At 47.2% G+C, this 19247-nt stretch overlaps 1 protein-coding gene across 27 annotated transcripts in view; it reads left to right on the forward strand.

The window, feature by feature from the left end:
* Window positions 1–19247, forward strand: part of DAPK2 (death associated protein kinase 2) — a gene marked incomplete at its 3' end in the record, with an annotated part of 124831 nt that overhangs the window by 54328 nt on the left and 51256 nt on the right. For 15 of the 27 annotated variants that reach the window (XM_080676706.1, XM_080676705.1, XM_080676704.1 and 12 more), the window contains one exon: window positions 13851–14072. In XM_080676706.1, coding sequence (XP_080532832.1) covers window positions 13851–14072 — 222 coding nt within the window. Of the gene's footprint in view, window positions 1–5382; window positions 5481–13850; window positions 14073–19247 lie in introns of all 27 variants that reach the window. The other 12 variants (XM_080676693.1, XM_080676697.1, XM_080676692.1 and 9 more) reach the window with 3 other exon arrangements.

Below are 19247 nucleotides of genomic sequence, written 5' to 3' on the forward strand. Positions count from 1 at the left end.
AATCTGTAGTAAGGCCTGGATACCTGCATTTTAACCAGTTAACTGCCACTTGTCCAAAAACGAAAACCATCCTTGCGTCTATACTCACTTACAGCGTACAAAGGGTTAAACAAGCTCCCCCAATGATTCTGTTATACCACCAAGTTTGAGAGCCACTAGAGTGAAGGAAGGAGGAAGGAAATACACCTAAGAGCTAGGCCATCATAATTGTTGCCATTGACTACCAAGAGCAAAAGGGAAACAAGGTTATGTCATTTTCATTATCTGAAATGAGGAAGAATATTTGTTCAGGGTAGATACACATCATCACGGTACTAATTTCTGAGAGAAAGCCATTGCCTGTGCCTGTTATGAAGGACACTTAACAACATAATGGATAATTGGGGGGCAGGGGGATGCTTTGTATCCCTAAAGGGGTTGGTTGTGTGGGTCAACCTCCCTCACTACCCGCCCCCCCAGCTGCGGCCCACCCTGGGGACACCAGGCCCACTCTGCAGCAGGACCTGCTCATCCTCAGATGCCTTCCCTTCCTGCACTCAGCCAGTAGAAGGGACATTGTCAGGAGGAAGAGTGGGACGACTTGAGGAAGGACCAGGTGTGGGGGAAGGGGCAGTGGTAATTCCTCTGGGGCCTGTGCAGTAAGTTTGAAGGTATAACCTGGATTGAGTGCCTCAGTAACCACATCACCAAGCCACAAGGCTTTCCTCTTCAGAGTGCTCCTAAGGCACAGTAGTCGGGTGATTAAAGTGGCAGGTAAGAGAAGAGAAAAGTAAAGTAAAAAAAACTGGTTAACACCATTCGATGCTGAGAAGACCTAAAGCTCCTTTACAATACTATCAGGGCAAATACTTGTAAAATTTATGACAAAGGTTAATATCACATATATGTAAAGAGTTTTTATGAACAATAAGAAAAAGGCAAATATCCTAATAGAAAAATTAACAAAGCATATATTGGTAGGCACTTCAAGTTACCAAAAAACACAGGAAAAGTTGTTTATTCTGACTTGTAATTAACTACAGGTTAATTAATTCATGTTAAAACAGCAATGAGATATCATCTTTCAAGTATCAGTATGGTAGAGCTGAAAAAGTAAGGAGCCAGTATTTGGTGAAATGTGTGTGGGATGGGGAGTAGGGGTGCTGTTAGGAGTATTAATGGGACAATCCTTCTGGAGGATAATTTATCAAGTGTCAAAAACCATAAAAGTGTACATAATTTTTGACCAAGGTATCCTATTTCCTGGAATTTATCTTAAGGAAAGATAATCAGGGGTGTACACAACGATATATACCTAAGAATATTTATAATTGTTATTAATTGTATTAAAAATAGAAGTAATAGAAATGTCCACAATTAAGATTTTGCTTTAAAAACCATGGCTTATCTGTATGTGGGGCATTATTTAAAATTAGGTAGTAAGATAATTTTTAATTATGTGGGAAGTACATTAAGTAGAGAGTTTAAAAAGGCAGTTTACAAAATAGTATATATGGCATCATACCAATTACATTAAAAATGAACAAACTGAAAAAAGTCCAAGAGAGCAGACCCCAAAATGATAACAATGGTTTTCTCAGGAAGCTTCCTCTTTGTGCTTTTCTGTTGTCTTTTTTTGTTCTTTTAAATAATGTACATGCTCCTTTTGTAATAAAAAAAAATCAAGAATGTGTTGTTTTTAAAGCAAGTCTGCCAGGGAGGTTCTGCTGTCCTGAGGGCTGGCTGTGGGTGGCAGTCCTTCAACACACTTCTGCCTCAGTTTAGACCAAGCATGTCAAACTCAAAGGCTAACTCGGGCCAAATAAACAAGGTTTAAGTGTATGTGGGCCGCAAAAAAACAAAAGCTTCGATTTTTCATAGAAACGTAGGTTTATTTCGATAGAGACATGCTGAATACAAAGGACTGAAATAAATGAGTAATCGTTAACCTAAAATAATAGAGCATTTTAATAAAACTTAATATCTTTTCTTGAACATTAACTTACCAGACACTGAATAACTGCACAAATTAATAAGCGTAACACAAATAAACCTATTTTTCTTGTTCTCTGAAAGCGAAGTATTTACTGTTGCGCACACCAAACAAGTCAGTCCAAGACTAATGATGTGGCCATCAGCTGCTAAAAGATTTACTGATAGTATTAGTGGAGAGAAATGGTGCGCCTGTGCGTAAGGGAAATGAGTGCAACATGATTATAGTAATCAGTTATTAGCGAATGTTGTAGTTTGTTATTAATAATTATGTACAATAGGATATTGTAAAAATTAAGTTACAAAATTTTTATTAAAACGTTTCTTACATACCGTTATATTGGCGGGGCTGCAAAAATATTCATGGTGGGCCACATGCGGCCCTCGGGCCATGAGTTTGACATGCTTGGTTTAGATCTTTATTTCTGCAAACACTGGCTGAATCCCTGCTTACTGCTCAGTGCTGGGCAGGCCCTGTGAGAGTTATAAAGATGACTAAGACAATACTTACTCTCCAGGCCCTTAGGGGAGGGTTGGGGGTTAAGGGCTAAGGTGAGTACCCAGTCACTTTTTATAGAAATACCTTTGGCATTGGGTATTTTCAGGATTTTGCTGTATGTGAAGGTGGTACAGGGGTATCTTGAGAGCACCCGAGATCTGCTTTCCTTGCCCAAAGCCCTGATCCCCCTCTCTCTTTGGAAATTTAGTTAGTTAACATGTGACTGATAAATCTCAGTAGCATGAACCCATGGCTGGGCTCTGTACAGCAAGAAGCCCAGAAATCACTCTAAATGTCTCACATTGATAGATACATGTGACATAATGACCTGCATCAGAGATTCCTAAGAGGGTGGGATGGCAGTGGGGACCTGAAAGAGTCTTCTTGGTCCCATCTTTCATTTTTTCTGATGTGGATACTGAGGTCCCAAGAGAGAAAGGGACTTGGACGTAGGTGATGGATCCAGGGCACCTATCCCCATGCTGTACCCACAGTGTATGCTCTTCCCCATTCACAACTCTGAGTGTTTGAGAGAGGTGATCTGTGGCATTGTCAAGTAACGACAAGGAAACCAACTTGGGGTAAAAAATTCACAGACATGCTGAGAAACAGAGAGCATCCACCTTAGGACGGAGAGTTGAGTATATCAATGAAGAAGTTGCTACAAGAATCTCTTGGACATTAAGATCTAGGTGTGCAGAAGAGAATCGACCAGAAGAAATAATAGTTTATGATTTGTACACACACCCATATTCACAAACACAGACACACATAGTCCGTCCCGTATATTTGATGTGAATTTTGGGAAAGTGGAAAGACCTTCCTTTTTATCTCCAAGTAGTTCCTCCACTTGCCCAGTGTGTACCTAAACTTGCCACCATTGAAGTCCCTCTTGGTCTAGGATGCTGTTAACATGTGAACGTGTTACTTTGAATGAGGTCAGGTTACCCTTGCGAGTCCATGGTCACTTTATGTGACTATGGAAAGGATCCCAGAGGGATGTGGGCCAAAGGGAGGTGCAAAGCTCACAGGAGACATGCTGATACAGGAGAACTCCGCATTGGAGGGGAGGTACTTCCCCATTTTATGAAGGATGACCCTGTACCCCCACAGAGATAGCAGAACCTCAACCATCCTGGGTTTTTCTGTCTTCTCTTAGCAGTCCCTTTCGTGCTCTGCAGCGTGAGTTCATGTTTCAGGTATCAACTGTAGGTCCAGCCTTCTGGGCTTTGCCCAGGCTGCAAAGGCCAGTTGGCTTCACGACTGGGATGATGAAAAGGCTGTCTGACCCAACTGAGTATTACTGACTACTTGACTCATTGCTCTATCCCTCCTTCCACCACACAGAGAGGTGGGGAAAGGGCAAGTTCAGCTTCCTGAGATATTTCCTTGAGAAAGTGGCCACTTGACCGGGAGGAAGTGAGGTGGAGAGGTGGTGACTTGGGGCCTCCACAGAATAGAGCATTTGTGTATCGCCCCTCTGCCTCTCCAGCTATAGTAGGCAGTTTTCCTTTGCCTGTCTGAATCCAGCTTTTCTTCCAGGCCTGGTTCAAATCCCATAAGGCTTCCCCTGACCCCCCTCAGTAGTACTTGTCCTTCCCTCCCCTGAATTGCTGCAGCCCTTATTGTTTGCCCACTCACTTGACCCCGAGGCAGGTATTTCTTCACATCCAGAACATATTTCTTTTTCCATTAGTGTTTGTTCGATCTCCCCAGTTGATTATAAGCCCTTCAAGTTGTGAGGTGGGTCCTGTGTATAGCACTTAGGACATTGATTGATAAATGAGGGTGGGGGATACATTAGTGAGTGAATGGATTGATGAATGGACAGTTAGGTGGATGGGGGGTGGGGTGGATGGTACCCTCTAAGCCCAACACTTCTACAGTAACCTACATCATGTCAGCATATAGGTCCTAGGCTCTAGAGACTATGGAAAAGACCAGAGAACTCTGAGCTGCATTTTTAGTGAAAACTTTTCTCTATGGAGCCTAGTTTATTTCAGGGATTGGACTTGTGAGCTCATGTTCATTTGACAACAGCATCAAAATGTGCTTATGCTTAAAAATAGATTCCAAAAAGTAATCATACCTCAGCCCGACTTGGCTGTGTTCAGCGGTTTCTTCCGTTTTGTGCCTTAGGAGATTTTTCTGGCTTAAAAAAAAAGGTCAGAGGAAGGAAGTTAGTCTGCAGGACTAGAGAATTCACTGAGCTAACCTGTGAAAGCAGCTGCTATGGGCCTGCACAGGCAGACACCTGTGACTTTGTGGACAGGGGCCATTTCTAGGTCAGGGTTCAGCTCCATGGAGACTTCTGGTTCCTAATGCTTATCCTAACTGTATTCTTTTCTGTTTACCCTGAGCTTGGCTTGGCCAGAGTGACTTCTTCAAAGACTAGATAATAATTTTGAGAAGTATCAGTGGTTTTTGTTTCTCCTCTTCATTTACAGCTTGAAACTGTTTTGGTATCATCAAAGAGCATCCTTTCATGCTCTAGAGCTTACTTCTCAAATTGTGTTCCCTGGAGCTCATGGGGTTCCATGAAGTCCCTTTTCACATCATCAGGGTGGGCTCTGAGTGCCTCTCCCCAAAAAGAAGCACCACTTTTCATCTGGTTTACATGTTGGGCTTCTGTGCAAGATTTATTGGAGAGAGGATTCCACTCCTCAAATAAATTTAAAAAGCATTGTCAGGAGACTAGAGAGGCATTGACAACATGGTCAAAGGAAAAACGGGTTCATTAGACAGTGGTTCTAGTCGCTAGCTGGGAGAAAAGGCCATTTGAACGGCTCTGGGTACTCTTGTGTTTTCAGGCCTTGTGCTGATGTTTCTGTCTGCTCCAGGGGTCTCTACCCACAGGATGCTGGCCTGGCTGCTGCTCCTGTGGGCCTCTCACTCTTTGCTTGTCTACCTAGTTCCTGATGTGCTGCCCACCTGGCTTCTCATAAATGTTTGCAACTTGCCCTCATCTCTCTGGCCTGGGATCCTGACCCATATCCTGCTCTGATTTTTGGTAACTTCATATTTCTTCACCCTATTTTGGCTTCTTCCTGGATATCTAGTCCCTTGTTTGCTCTGACCTTGGCTAACTGTGTCCCGAAGTGGTTTCTGCTTTCCTAGATCCTGGCACCACCTGGGGACCCTGCTTTCCAGCTGCCACAGTCTATCCCAGCACTACCTATTTTTAAGCTGGGATCTGAGGATGGGCTTCATTGAGGCTGAGTGAGGTTCCGGAAGACACTGGGATTGGAAAATGGAGACCAGGGTTCAGATGTGGCAGTCCAGTGTATGGAGGGGAAGAATAATTCACATTCATGGAGAAATGATCGTTTGCATAATGCTTTCACATACCTGTCTCATGTCATTCTCATTACAACCTGGTGAGACTGGGATATTCTTATGTCTGTGTTACCTCACACAAGGGAACTGAGGCTCAGAGTTATGTGATTTGCTAAAAGTAGTTGAGATGGAAATAGAACTTGGATCTTTTGACTCTAAATCCTGGACTTGGATATAGGAGATCAGAAACAGGTTGTTTACTAAGGCAGTGGGGGGGAAGGATCTTGTTCATGGGAACTGGAAGTGACCTCGCTAGAGGTGGATATGTTAGAAAGGGGAGGGTGGAGAGGGGTGGGGCAGCCACAGAGGCCCCACAGTCAAACCTGGTCAGGCTGAGAGGTAAAGAGGGGGCTCGGTGACACCATCCCCCCACAGGCTGTTGCTGTAGGATCAGGGTGTGGGTCCTCTGGGATCAGGCTGATCTGGTTCCTGCTGACTATAGATTCAGGCTGCTTCTGTCTATGACTTTGAAACATGTTAGCTACAGGTCTCAACCCCCAACTATTGAGCTGCACCTGGGATGACCTTGGCTGGAAGCTTCTAAGCATTATCCCTGGCTGTGGCCTTGAAGACTTGCAGGGTAATTCCAGAGGAATCTGCTCATTGTTCTCCAGGGTGGGAAGGGGAACTGCTGTGACCGCTGGGGGAAGCCCAGCAGGAGGAACCTGGTCTCCACATCCTTCTGCCTTGGAAGGCTTCCCATTTGATGATACATCTCCCTCATGAGGCATCTCATCCCTGGGTTTGCATTCTGTGCAGCTTTGCCTCATCTCCACCTCGATAAACAGTGACTTTGGAGCAAGTTACTAAAGTCATGGACATTTAAGAGTTGACCAAGAAAGGGAATGAGTTAGGCCCACCCTATTCATAGACCTTGCAAAACACCTGTAGCAGCCAGCTGCTGGGGGGCTGCCAGAACACATCTGCTTGGCTGTGGTTTCCCATGGAAGGTGGGGGCCAGTGGTCTGCTCGCTGCAGGTCATGGGGGTGCATTGTCTTTTGAGAATTCAAAACTAAATGATAAAATCGAATAAAGGTCAATCTGTTTTTTATTATCACCATGCACTGGCAAATTTAAACAGTGTTAGTGACAAAAATGCTCCTCCCTTCTGAGGTGGGCCCCTCTCCTCATTGCCTGACATATCACCGCTGGTTAGTTACCTCAACAGGTTTAGGCCTTAGCCATGCTATCTAGGCCTGCTACCTGGCCAATCAACAAGTCACTTCACCTCCCTGAACCTTAGTTTTCTGATCTGTAAAATGGAACTACCTGTAAATATTAATAGAAAAATATAAAATTAGCTTTGTTAATGTAAAAACATTCAAACCTGTAAAGAATTTTTTAAAAAAAAATATTTTTATTGATTTCAGAGAGGAAGGGAGAGGGAGAGAGAGATAGAAACATCCATGATGAGAGACAATCATGGTGGATTGGCTGCCTCCTGCAAGTCCCCTACTGGGGATCAAGTCCACAACCCGGGCATGTGCCTCTGACTGGAATGGAACCTGGGACCCTTCAGTTCGTAGGCCGACGCTCCATCCACTGAGCCAAACCAGCCAGGGCCTGTAAAGAATTTTTGAGCCAAACAGTCGACAATTGCTGGGAAGCAGAATCTCAAAGGATTGGGATAATGCTCCAGAGAATGGCGGTTTTTTATCTATTTTTGTACTAGTACATTGCAATGAAAGGAGGAGACAATGGGTTACATGAAATCCATCAGTGATAGATTAGAGAGGTGGGAGAAAGCAAAGTGGGGAAACCTCTGGGATTGGATAAAGAGTAAAATGATAGACACATACTTCTTTTACTTAGGTGGATCCAGGATAGTTAACAGTCAACAATTAACATCTTACCTAATAAAAGAGAAACATGCAAATTAACCATCACTCCGCTACGCCCACAGCCAATCAGAGTGACTATGCAAATTAACCCTACAAAGATGGAGGTTAATTTGCATATGCAGGCACGCTGAGTGGTGTGAAGCCTGCTATGAGGGGAAGGGGGGTGGCGGAGGGAGCTACTGGAGTGGTGTTCTGGACAGAAGCGAGGACTTGCTGGCTCCGGGCGGCTGGGGAGCGGGGACGTGCCTGCTCCCGGGCAGCTGGGAGTGAAGCCAAGGGAAGGAAGGCCTGTTCTTGCACGAATATCGTGCAACGGGCCTCTAGTGATAATAATAACGAAGGACTTTATGGTATCTGTCCTGGCACCCAGGGCATTTGGTTGTGCCCTGAGGGGTCCAGAAAAAAGGGAAGTTACAAGTTACCCTGACATTTCAATGATGTGTTATTGTAGATGCAAAAAGACAATAAGCTCAGTTAAGGTAAAGAATGACCTTGTCAGGGAAGATACTGGCCTAGGAGGTGACTACCCACCATAACTGCTTTTAGTTACAGTTTAATTTCAGACCATCCTTTGTGGTTTCTTTAGGTCTTTGAGTTTGCAAGCCTTCCATGCAGGCCTTCCCTGAGCTTGTCAGGTTAGCGTAGCCGTGGGCAAACTACGGCCCACGGGCCGGATCCGGCCCGTTCAGCTGTTCTATCCGGCCCTCGGAGCCGAAAGAGCGGAGGGTTCTCTTGCTCTCCCCTCCGCTCCTTTACTTTGAATTTATATTAGTTCACACAAACACTCCATCCATGCTTTTGTTCCGGCCCTCCGGTCCAGTTTAAGAACCCATTGTGGCCCTCGAGTCAAAAAGTTTGCCCACCCCTGGTTAGCGTGTGGCCCCTTTCGTCCACAGCTTAGAAAAAGAAAAGCTGGGTGTAAGTCTTGTAATGTCCACAATGCTATACAAAATCCAAATGGGGTGAGATTTGGGTCATGTCTGGGTTATTTCCCTTTGGTAGTGAAGAATTGGGGGGCAATTGAACCAGGCTCTTCCAGGAAGCTTAGGAGCTGCTGTTGGAGACACTAACATCATTTTTGGTGCTGAGGAGCTGTTGTAAGTTTATTCCTTATCATCTGGTTTCAGGGCAGACAACAGGAGGCCCTCGTGGGGTGCCACCCTGGGTCCTGCTGAGTTCTGGAATGAGGCCCATCTGTCTCATTCTCTACGCAGCCTGCTCTATCCTCCCAGGGTGCGAAGTGAGTGAGGAGCTGAGCCCTCCGCCTGGGAAGAGGGGTGTGTTTGAGACATAATTGCAGGAGAGCGCACTGGCAGCAGCCGGGAAGGTAGTTTCTGTGACTTGCGGATTTACTGCCCTCCTACGGGACTTTTGCAGGCCAGCCTCAGGGCAGAGTTCCGCGCACCCACACCTCCTGCCTTTGTGCAGCGCTGGATGGTAAAGTCCTTTCTCGAGCATTATCTTGTGATTTCCCACCAACCCTGAGAGGTGTGCAAGCTAGGTTTTCTCATCCCCCTCTGACAAGGGGGTAAACTGAGGCCCCCGGAGTTGAAGAGGCTGCCCAGGGTCGTGACCAGTTAGTGGTAGGCTTTTGATTAGGACAGCTGCTCAGAAATAGGAATTTGGCGAGTGAAGGGAAAGCTCTCATTTCTGTTCAGAGTTGTCTCAGACTCTTCGGTGCTTTCTAAGAGGTGAGGCCTCAGGTGTCAGGTGGAGAAACATGACCTGAGAAGGCAGTTCCTGTCCAAGCCCACGAAGCTTTGATGGCAGGTCAGGACCAGGATTCGGGCCTCCTGACTACCTGCCCTTTGATGCATTAGACCGTGGGTTAGGTATTGACTGTTGCTATGGGGGATGGGGATATGCATGTTTTGCATATGTGTATCAATGTTTCAGCATTCCCTTAATTTTTGAATCAGTGTTGGCAATAATATCCATTAATGATTGAATGGCTCCCATCTGTTCCCTCTCTGGATAATGCCCTGGGTGACTGTCCTAACCTTAGAGGGGCCCTCACTCTCACCTTTGCCCCCATAGCCTAGCCCTAGCTGGATGACCTCTGCACCGGAGTTGGGGGGAGGAAGGGGAGCCTGAACTTCTGGCTTTGGAGCCTTTCTGATGGGCAGGCAAGGGCCCATCACTGTCACTGTTTTCACCTGCCTGTGAGTCTGCAGGTGCTGATAGACATGATAGAGTACCCTCAGGTCTGGCCTTCATGTGTCTTCCCTGGGTATAGTGACCAGGGCATGCCTGCATGCAAACTTCCACTCCTGTTATCCCCCAAAGCCCAGGGTAATTCTCTGTCTTGATTTGCAAATAAGTATTGGGGCAGTTAGATTGCGGACCCCTCAAGCAAACACTGTGTTGGTGGGAAAGACAATAGTCCCCGCCTGCTTCTCTTTCTCCATCCCTCCCTTGTCAGATCAAAGAACTCGGGGAGAGGGTAAGGAAAAGGACAAGGAATAATATGAGTAACAGCTGCACAGTGTCTTCTGGAAAGTGGAGATAATCAGAGAGCTGTTGTGAGTCAGTGCTTCTCGGCCCGGATGCACATCAGTCACCGGGCAGCTTTGAAGTACAGTAAATCCTCACTTAACGTCATCGACAGGTTCTGCAACTTTAAGCTAAACAACATATAAAGAAGCCAATTTTGCCATAGGCCGATTGATATAAACAAGAGTTACATTTCAGTAGCATCTCATCGTTTGTTATAATGAAACATTACTCAAGGACTGGCTGCATCCGGATTCCCAGGCCCAGGAGATGAGAATCTCTGGAGATGGAACCCAGGCACCAGTAGTTGTAAATTCCTCACAAGACTCCAACGTGCAGCCAGCATTGAGAACCATTGCTCTAAGGATGAAAAGAATTGGCTAATTGCTTAGAACAGAGATATTGCCACAGCTGGCCGTGCACTGGAATCATCAGGGGAGCTTTTAAAATTACACTGATTCCCTGGCCACACATTGCAGACCATTTAAATCAGTGACTTCTGTGTCTAATGCCTCTTGCTCAGCCTTCACCTGAGCCACAAATTCGTAGTTATGATAGCTACCACTGATTAGTGCTGACTATGGGCCAGCATTACAGACATTTCCAGTCTTGAAAATTCCCAGTGTACAGTTGAGGAAACTGATACTCAGAGCAGGTAGCCTCTTGCCACAGGTGACAGTGTGAGTTCCTGAACCAGACCTGTCTGACCTTGAAGTCTGCTCTCACTGTCCAAAGCCTCATGGCCTGGGGGCTGGCCCTAGTGGGGCACATTCTCCACTCTTTCCAGGAACAGCTCAAGACGAGAGGAAAACCAGCAAGTGTCCCTGGATCTCCTGAGGCTCCCCAGGGCAGGTTGAGTGGAGGACCCCACCCTCGAGAAGAGGGGGAAATGAGCGCTGTTGCCTGGCCTTTGACTCCGCGATGGTCACCCCCTCTCAAGATACCTCCTTTTGGCCGGAAGAAGATGCCTGCACATTAGGCCTGACCCCGGCACCTCCTATTGCCACAGCTGCTCGCACAAAGAGAAAACTCAACCAGGAAAAGCAAACACTCATTTGCTTTTTGAGAGTTGGAGGAATTTCTCAGACATGCAATATAGAAAAATGCATTTGTTTCCCTCGTAAGAATAGGGGAAGCTCTGACAAGGTCACCTGAAATAGTGATTTCTGCTTAATAAAAACCTGGTGCCTCCACCTCTGTGTTCTGTAAGTTTATACAAATTGCTTAAAATCCTTACACTTTGGTTTCTCATCAGTCAACTGGAAAGAGGGATCTCTGTCTGCCCTCAGGACTGCTGATGCCAGGCCCCTTGAGGTATCAGAGAGAGAGAGAGAGGAGAGAATGTGGCATCCACGCTGAGACTCACAGCCGCCTGGACTGAAAGCTTCATCAAGTGTTTGCTGGCACCCACTAAAGGACCCAGTGTCCCTAAGGCCCAAAGTGGTTCCAAGTCACCAGCTGTGTTAGAGATCTTGCTTAATGTGTTCACTCCGGCTTTGGGCGGACTGGCTTCACTCCACCTGCGTCAGCTGGGTGTTTCGACAGCTGAGAGCATATTGAGGCATAAATAGCTGAAACTTTAACATTAGTGGACAATGCAATATCAATTTGGCTCCACCAAGCCTTCCCTGCCCACCCCAGCCCCCGGGGCCCTCTCCCTCCCCAGAGCTCCCTTTGATCCCTGCCTGGCACAGAGCCTGGCACAGAGCAGATGCACAGCCAGCGTTGAGTGAATGAGGATGTGTGTCTGGTGACATCTCTACAGCATGTTGGCATATGTATTCCTTGCTGGCTCTACTTGACTCTTTTGTGTGTGTGTCACTTAGGTTTATTTTGAAGGTTGCCTCACTGAGTATTATTCTAGTAATGGAATGGTTCAGATTTGTGCTGTTTTCTGAGGTTGAGGCAGATCTTCAGAGCATTTCATTGTGTAGCTCTTACCCCAGAGCCACTAAGAGAGTATACATCCCAAGTGTGGAGTCTGGTGGCCCCTTATTAAGCTTAATCTAAGATTCTCTGAGTTCTGTCTCAAGCAGGGGTGTTGAGGCTGGCAAGAAAACATGGGGCCATGGTGAAAGGGGAGTGGGAGGACCCTAAGAGGGGTGGCCACCAGGCAGTCTCCAGGGACTTAGAGCTGCCCTCACTGGATGCCTGGACTGAGATGGTGAAGCAAAGGCTGCTGGCCTTCCCTTGGGGTGGGCGCACCCAGGGAAGCTGGCTCAGCGCCGCCTGCCGCTCTGGCGTGGACACCATATTATGGCTGCTGTCTTGGTCTACAGGGTGGAGGCTTCCAGGCCCAGCCCTGACTCCTGTATCTTAGAGGCTTTGTGGACAGTGGGCTAGGTGCCCATCGCTGGGGCCTGGCCTTGCCATTAACCCTGTGATGACCTCGGGAGAGTGACTTGACTTCTGTGCCTCAGTTTCCAAACATTCTACAACTCTGTGGTCCCATCAGCCCTCTCACCGTGATGAACTCCCACCTCTAGTTATTCACAGTGTTAGGCTGCCTCCACCCCAGCAGACTCCCCACCAACCCAGCCTGCAGAGCCTCTGGCCCGGTCTTTAAATTAAGTGCATAACCCTCATATTTGCTGGGCCCCCTATTGTCCAGCTGCTTGGCTCATGTCAGGCAATCGAGATTCTACTTGTGGGGAGGAAGTTGGAAGCAAAGTGGCAAAAATGCGAATGTAGGGGCAGGTGTTTGTCACTTACCTCCCAGTTCCCAATGGATGAATCTGTGCCTGTATCCAGATACGGGAGACTCAGCTGGATGATTCTTAGCATTAGTATTTTGACCATGCCGGTCTTTTTAAAAATCCTTCCCAAGGATATGCTTTTACTGATTTTAGAGAGCAAGAAAGGAAGAGAGAGAGAAATATCAATGTGAAAGAGAAACGTCGATCGGTTGCCTTCCCTACATGCCCTGACCAGGGATCGAACCCACAACCTAGGTGGTGGGAATCAAACCTGCAATCTTTTTGGTACATGGGACGATGCTCCAACCAACTGAGCCACCTGGCCAGGGTATGCTAGTCTTTTTGTTTTTCCTTTCTAACCTTTCCATTACATAATATAGGCCTCTGGGCATTGTGATTTCATCTGGTGAATACTAGACTTGGGTTCCAGCTGAGGCTTTGGAATGACAAGGCTGTGTAGTTTTTTATGTGTGGTTTTTTTTTTTTGGTTAATCCTCACTCGAGAATATTTTCTCCACTGACTTTAGAGAGAGTGGAAAGGAGGGAAGGAGGGATAGAGAGAAAGAGAGACAGAAAGGGAAACATCGATGTGAGAGAGACACAGCGATTGGTTACCTCCTGCACATGTCCTGACAGGGGCTGGGAATCAAACCTGAGACCCAGGTAAGGGCCCTTGACTGGGGATCAAACCCGTGATCCTTTGGTGGATGGGCCAACGCTCTATCCACAAAGCCACACCGGCTAGGGCAAGGCTGTGTCATTTTGATCAAATCAGTAACCTTTCAGGGCCTCAGTGTTCACATCTGTACACTGGAAACAACAATGCTAACATTCATTCAGGGTTCACATGAACAGAAGGGAAGCCCAGTACCTGTCCCATCTCAGCCACTGTTTGATGGCCAGGTGGGGATGCTGGCTGGTGGCAGGATTTGTGCTGAGCTGGCAGAGTGACTCTGAATTAGTGTCCCGGAAGGCCACAGTGATACCCTAATTGCGTGTCTGTGTCCCCACAGCGGCCAGTTTGCCATTGTGAAGAAGTGCCGGGAGAAGAGCACCGGGCTGGAGTACGCAGCCAAGTTCATCAAGAAGCGGCAGAGCCGGGCCAGCCGGCGCGGCGTGTGCCGGGAGGACATCGAGCGGGAGGTGAGCATCCTGCGGCAGGTGCTGCATCCCAACATCATCACGCTGCACGACGTCTTTGAGAACCGCACCGACGTGGTGCTCATCCTGGAGCTGTGAGTGGGCTGCCGGGACCCATGGTGGGCAACAGGGGCAGGCCAGGCGGCGGAAGCTCCAGCCACAGGCCCCAGAGGAGGTGAAGTTAGTGGTGGGTGGTTGCCCTCAGTGACCCCCCAGCCTCCTTCTAAACCTGGGGAAAAGCAGGGGCCAAGCAGCAGGATAGAGGTGACAGTCTAGGTCTGGCTTTCATGGGCCCTGGGGATCAAAGGGAAGGGCTGGCTGGCTCTGGGTCATTTCATGGCTGGCAAGCAGGTGGGAGGATGGAGCGGGGAGTGGTGGGGGCAGCAGGGGATATTGTCAGGCAGGGGTCTGTTCTATGACCAAGGGAAACAAACATCCTTTGGGCTCTGCGGAGCCCTTCTCCAGCCCTTTCCTGGAAAAATCTACTGCATTTGTGCTGTGATGCCTTTATTGTTATCATAACTATTGTTTAGAGAGCATTTGCCACATGTCTCATGCTTGTCATCTGTTTGGTCCTCACGGGGACTGTGATGAAGGAAGTATCCTACTAACACAGAGAGGTTACTTTACATTCACTGTGCCAGGCATGTCTCTTACCTCGTCTGTTCCTCATATTAACCCTATCACACAGAGACTCTCCTTATCCCCATTTTACCAACAAGAACACTTGGGCCAGGTCACTTACCAGATCTGTTAGCCAGGAAGTGGTGGGGTTACCGGACCAAACCAGGCCCAAACTTTCAAGAGTAGCCAGCCAAAAGACAACGCAGATGACTTTATGAAAAGGAACTTCATTGCAGGCTTGTAAACAAGGAACATGCTGGGGATCACTCCCAGAACAGTGTTCCTCAAGCAAAGCATCTGATCCAACTTTATTGGGGGAAATCATGCATAAACATCAAGGTGAACTTTGTCATTGAATATATAGGTGGGGACATGCCAGGGCACCGACAGTTAGAAAACTGCCTATACATATATTGCATATTCAAAAATCTCCGCCTCTGGTTGGAGAGTTTAGTATTATAATGAGAATATAATGAGGAAAGTTCAGCAGGAGGTCACTGGAGGGTCTTTCAAGCTGGTCTCACGGTTTCAGCTGGTTCACCCCCTGGTTCTGCAAAACGTCCTGGGCTTGTTCCTGAACAGTCCCTGGCGATCCTCTACGTCGGGGATTGCAGTTGTTATGGAAGGAATTTTAGCTGATTATGTTTTGGTCTTTCTATGAAACTTGGCAAATTATGAGATAATGCATCACACAAACCATATAAATTCTAGGGTGATCTAAGTGAGGTTCCAGGTTAATCAAGGCAAAGTTAGAAACTCTAAGCAAAAAGTTAATTTATGCTAGGCTACTGCTAGGCTACATGTATAGCTTAGGTTGCACCAGGACTTGAGTCCACACTGCTTGTGCAGACAGCTGTGAGCATGAGGTAAGATGGCCTTATGCTGGCCCATCCTGGTGGAATTTGGATAGGTGACACCAAGTTCTCAGGATTGTCCCTCCTGGAGGTGTCTCCATGGAATGGGGATGTGCGGTTCTGGCAGACAAGCGAGTTTGAGTTGGGCTGTGGCACAAGTCACAGTGGCTGTGCCCAGTCAAGCAGCAGGACACTGTGCTGAGAAGGTTCTGAGCCTCGTAGGCATGTATGCATCTGCCAGTTAGCCGAGGAGTGGTGGCACTTATCTCAGCATTCCTTGACTTTGTGACCTTGGGCAAAGTCATCTCATCCACCTGAGCTTCAGATCTCATCTGTAAACCAGGCAGCCATCCTTAACCTGCCTACAGGAGGGGTGGACCACTGGCATTTGAGATCATTCTAATTTAAGAACTATGCTCTGTCTTGGCCAGGATATAGATTTATGTGGCAGATGGGCATTTGGATGCTCTTGCATTTGATTCTTAAATTATCATCTGCATGTTTAAATGGACGTGTTGCCCATGTTCCCCCTTCTCTAAATCCCAGCATCCTCTCTATTTCTCCCATGGACCCCTCAGCCAGTTGGACTAGTTCAGTGGTCGGCAAACTGCTGCTCGCGAGCTACATGCGGCTCTTTGGCCCCTTGAGTGTGGCTCTTCCACAAAGTACCACATGCAGGCGCGCATGTACAGTGCGATTGAAACTTCTTGGCCCATGTGCAGAAGTCGGTTTTTGGCTCTCAAAAGAAATTTCAATCGTTGTACTGTTGATATTTGGCTCTGTTGACTAAGGAGTTTGCTGACCACTGGATAGTTGGTGTATGCACCTTCCTGGCCCAGACAAGCCTGATGGGTTCCCACAGTGTGGCCAGCCATGTGGACAGCCCAAGGTGTGACATGCCCCAAGGCTAAGGGTCACTGGTTGGCACACGGATTCCCAGCAGAGAGTGAGAAGCCCATCTTCACTGGGAAGGCCAGGCCACGCCTTTAAAAAGTCCACTATCAACAAAACTTTACAGCGACTGAGAAGAAATTACATTCATAATCCTACCTCCCAACCATAGCTATTTATGTTTTTTTGTGGTTCCTCTGTTTTTATCTATTTGTACACAGTCATCGTCCTTATAGATTTTCCTGCTCTACTTTCCCTCCCAGTTCACATAATTCCATAAATAACTTTTTTTCTTTTAACTGGCTATATCATGTTTCATTAAATTACATACCTGTCTTTCCCTCTTGTTGGTCATTTGGTTTTTATTTTCCAGCTTTTAATCATTATAAATTTTACTGCCATAAAACAACCTTCTTCCCATAATTTCCCCCTTTTGTTTTGAATTCATCCTTTCAGATAAATCCTCAGGACTGGGATGACTAGGCTGACATTTTTAGGGCTCCTGATATCCTCACTTTCATACACTGATGTTGGTTAATCAGTACCACCTGCAACACAGCAATGTTCCTATTTGCCTGCAGCCTTGCTAACCCTGAGTCACTTATTTTAAAACAGGGTTCATTAATTATTGACCTGTATACTTAGAAAATGATACTTTGTTGTCATTTCTTTTGTTGTTGTTAATCCTCACCTGAAGATATTTTCCAACTGATCTTTAGAGAGAGTGGAGGTGGGGGAGGAGGGAGAGAGAGAGAGAGAGGAGAGAGAGAGAGAGAGAGAGAGATATCAATGTGAGAGAGACATATCGATTGGTTGCCTCCTGCTTGCACCCCAACTGGGGCCCAGGATTGAACCTGCAACCGAGATATGTGCCCTTGACTGGGAATCGAACCCTCGACCCTTCAGTCTGTGGGCTGACTCTCTAACCACTGAGTGACACTTACCAGGGCACTTTGTTATTTTAATTGGCATTTCTGTAATTGCTGGGGAAATTGTCTGTTTCTCCCTGTTTATAGAACCCCAGGAGTTGGGGTCTGGGATGATCTTGAGATGCCCCAGTTTCTCCCAGCAGGACTCATGGTCAACCAACAGTTATGTGCCTTCTTGAGAGCTGTCACCATTCATATCATCCGTTGTCACACTGCTGCTCCTGTGACTTGCTTGAGCTGCTGTGCTTGTTGTGTTCTGTCTGTTCCTAGTTTCTCTGTCTCCTCCTTACTTTCAGGCTGTCTCACTGCTCTCAGGGAGCCTGTCTGCACGGGGTGCTAGGAGTTGCTAAGACTGAAACCATGCATGCTCAGGGAATGAGAGGGAGGACCATCTGGGAGAGAAGGGCTTTCCGTGGGCTTTTGTGTTTGGACTTGGTGACTCCTATTGGGCTGATCAGGAGCCTTTGGCCTCCTGGTCCTCACTGTGCCCTGGTAGGTTAGTGGGTTTGCCCAATAATTAAACACGGGTATTAGTGCCCACCTGCTCAGTTGTAATTTGCAAGTTTTGTGGTTGGGTTTACACTGATACCACTGCTCTCTCTGCACCTGTCATCTGGGATGGGCTTCTCCTGATTTCTGCTAAGGTATCCAGCACTAGGTGGCCATGCTCAGCCCTGGTTTAGGTCCCTTTCAGCTGTTATTACCTCAAGCATGACCTCCTTAGCAGCAGCTACCTCTGGCCAGAGTTGTTGAAGGCCAGGCTGGGGAGGATTTAGTTGTCCATATAATTGATTTCTGTATGCTGTAAAGAATATTTTCAAAATCTCAATAGATGAGCTCATGTCACACGTGAAGCTTGCTCTGGAAAACATACGTCTGCTCTGGGAGGGTTGGGCTGGTCTCCCGTCCCAGGCCTCTGGCCTCTCTGGGATCTCCTTGACTCTACGTTAGTGGAAAGCGGTACCCTGGCAGTTGCATTCCGGAGAATGGCCTGGTAGAGGGCTCCAAGGTGGAGGCAGTGCTTCCCAGTTCCACAGATTGAGTCCAGCTTCCTCGGCCCCGATGGGTCAGTCAGCATTCTTCAAATCACTGCCTGCAGGTCATTCGGACACACGTTCCTGAAAGAGTGCTGAAAGTGTTTCTAGCAGGGAGACCAACCTGCAGGGAGGAAGGAGGCAAAGGTCCGATTAGCAGGAAGGTGACTGATGGTGGGGACTCTGGAAGGAGAACAGAGGAGGCCCAGCCTGTTAGGTTTTGCTTTTCTTCTTTAAGCTAAACAGGTTTGGGAAAGAACGGAGAGAAGCTTGGGAGGAGGTGGGCAAAGGCTCCAGGGAAGAGGGCGTGGGGCTGAGAAATCCCTGGGAGAAACTATGTTAGGGGGAAAATGAACAGAATCTTGAGACGAGTTGCCTGAGCATTGATGTGAGTGACCCCAGCATGGGTACCTAGGACTGGTATGCTCACCAGTCTCTCCTTTTCTGAGTCTCGGGGGGAGATTCTAAGGGCCACTGTGGCTGTACCCTTCTTCATTCAAAGGAGATATGGTCTCACCTGGTCTCTTGCCCACATCACACCTTCAAACAGAATGGCGGATGTCCCCCAGAGTCTCACATAGCCTTTACATCAGGGACTTTGGGTGGCCAGATACCCCTGCATCACCATGATATTCTTTTGCATTTATGCAGCATTCCCTCTAAGGTGGGAATGGCAAGATGTGCCCAAGGTCACAGCCTCACAGGACCCAGCAGGGTCTTGGATATTAGAAAGCAGGGGGCACTATGGTTTTGAAAAATTTCCCAAGTGTTCTAGACAGGTCTCTTACAAAGGCCAAGGCTTCCCTTCTATGCAATCTAGATTATCCTATGTCATGTTTATATTTAAAAGTTTTTCTTTCCTTTGTCCTTTTATTCACCTACCTTCTATTGAATGTCTTTCTTGTACAAGATGCTGCGGAAGCAAAGATAATCCAGCT

The sequence above is a fragment of the Plecotus auritus genome (assembly GCF_963455305.1).
Source record: "Plecotus auritus genome assembly, chromosome: 1".
Taxonomy (NCBI): Eukaryota; Metazoa; Chordata; class Mammalia; order Chiroptera; family Vespertilionidae; genus Plecotus; species Plecotus auritus.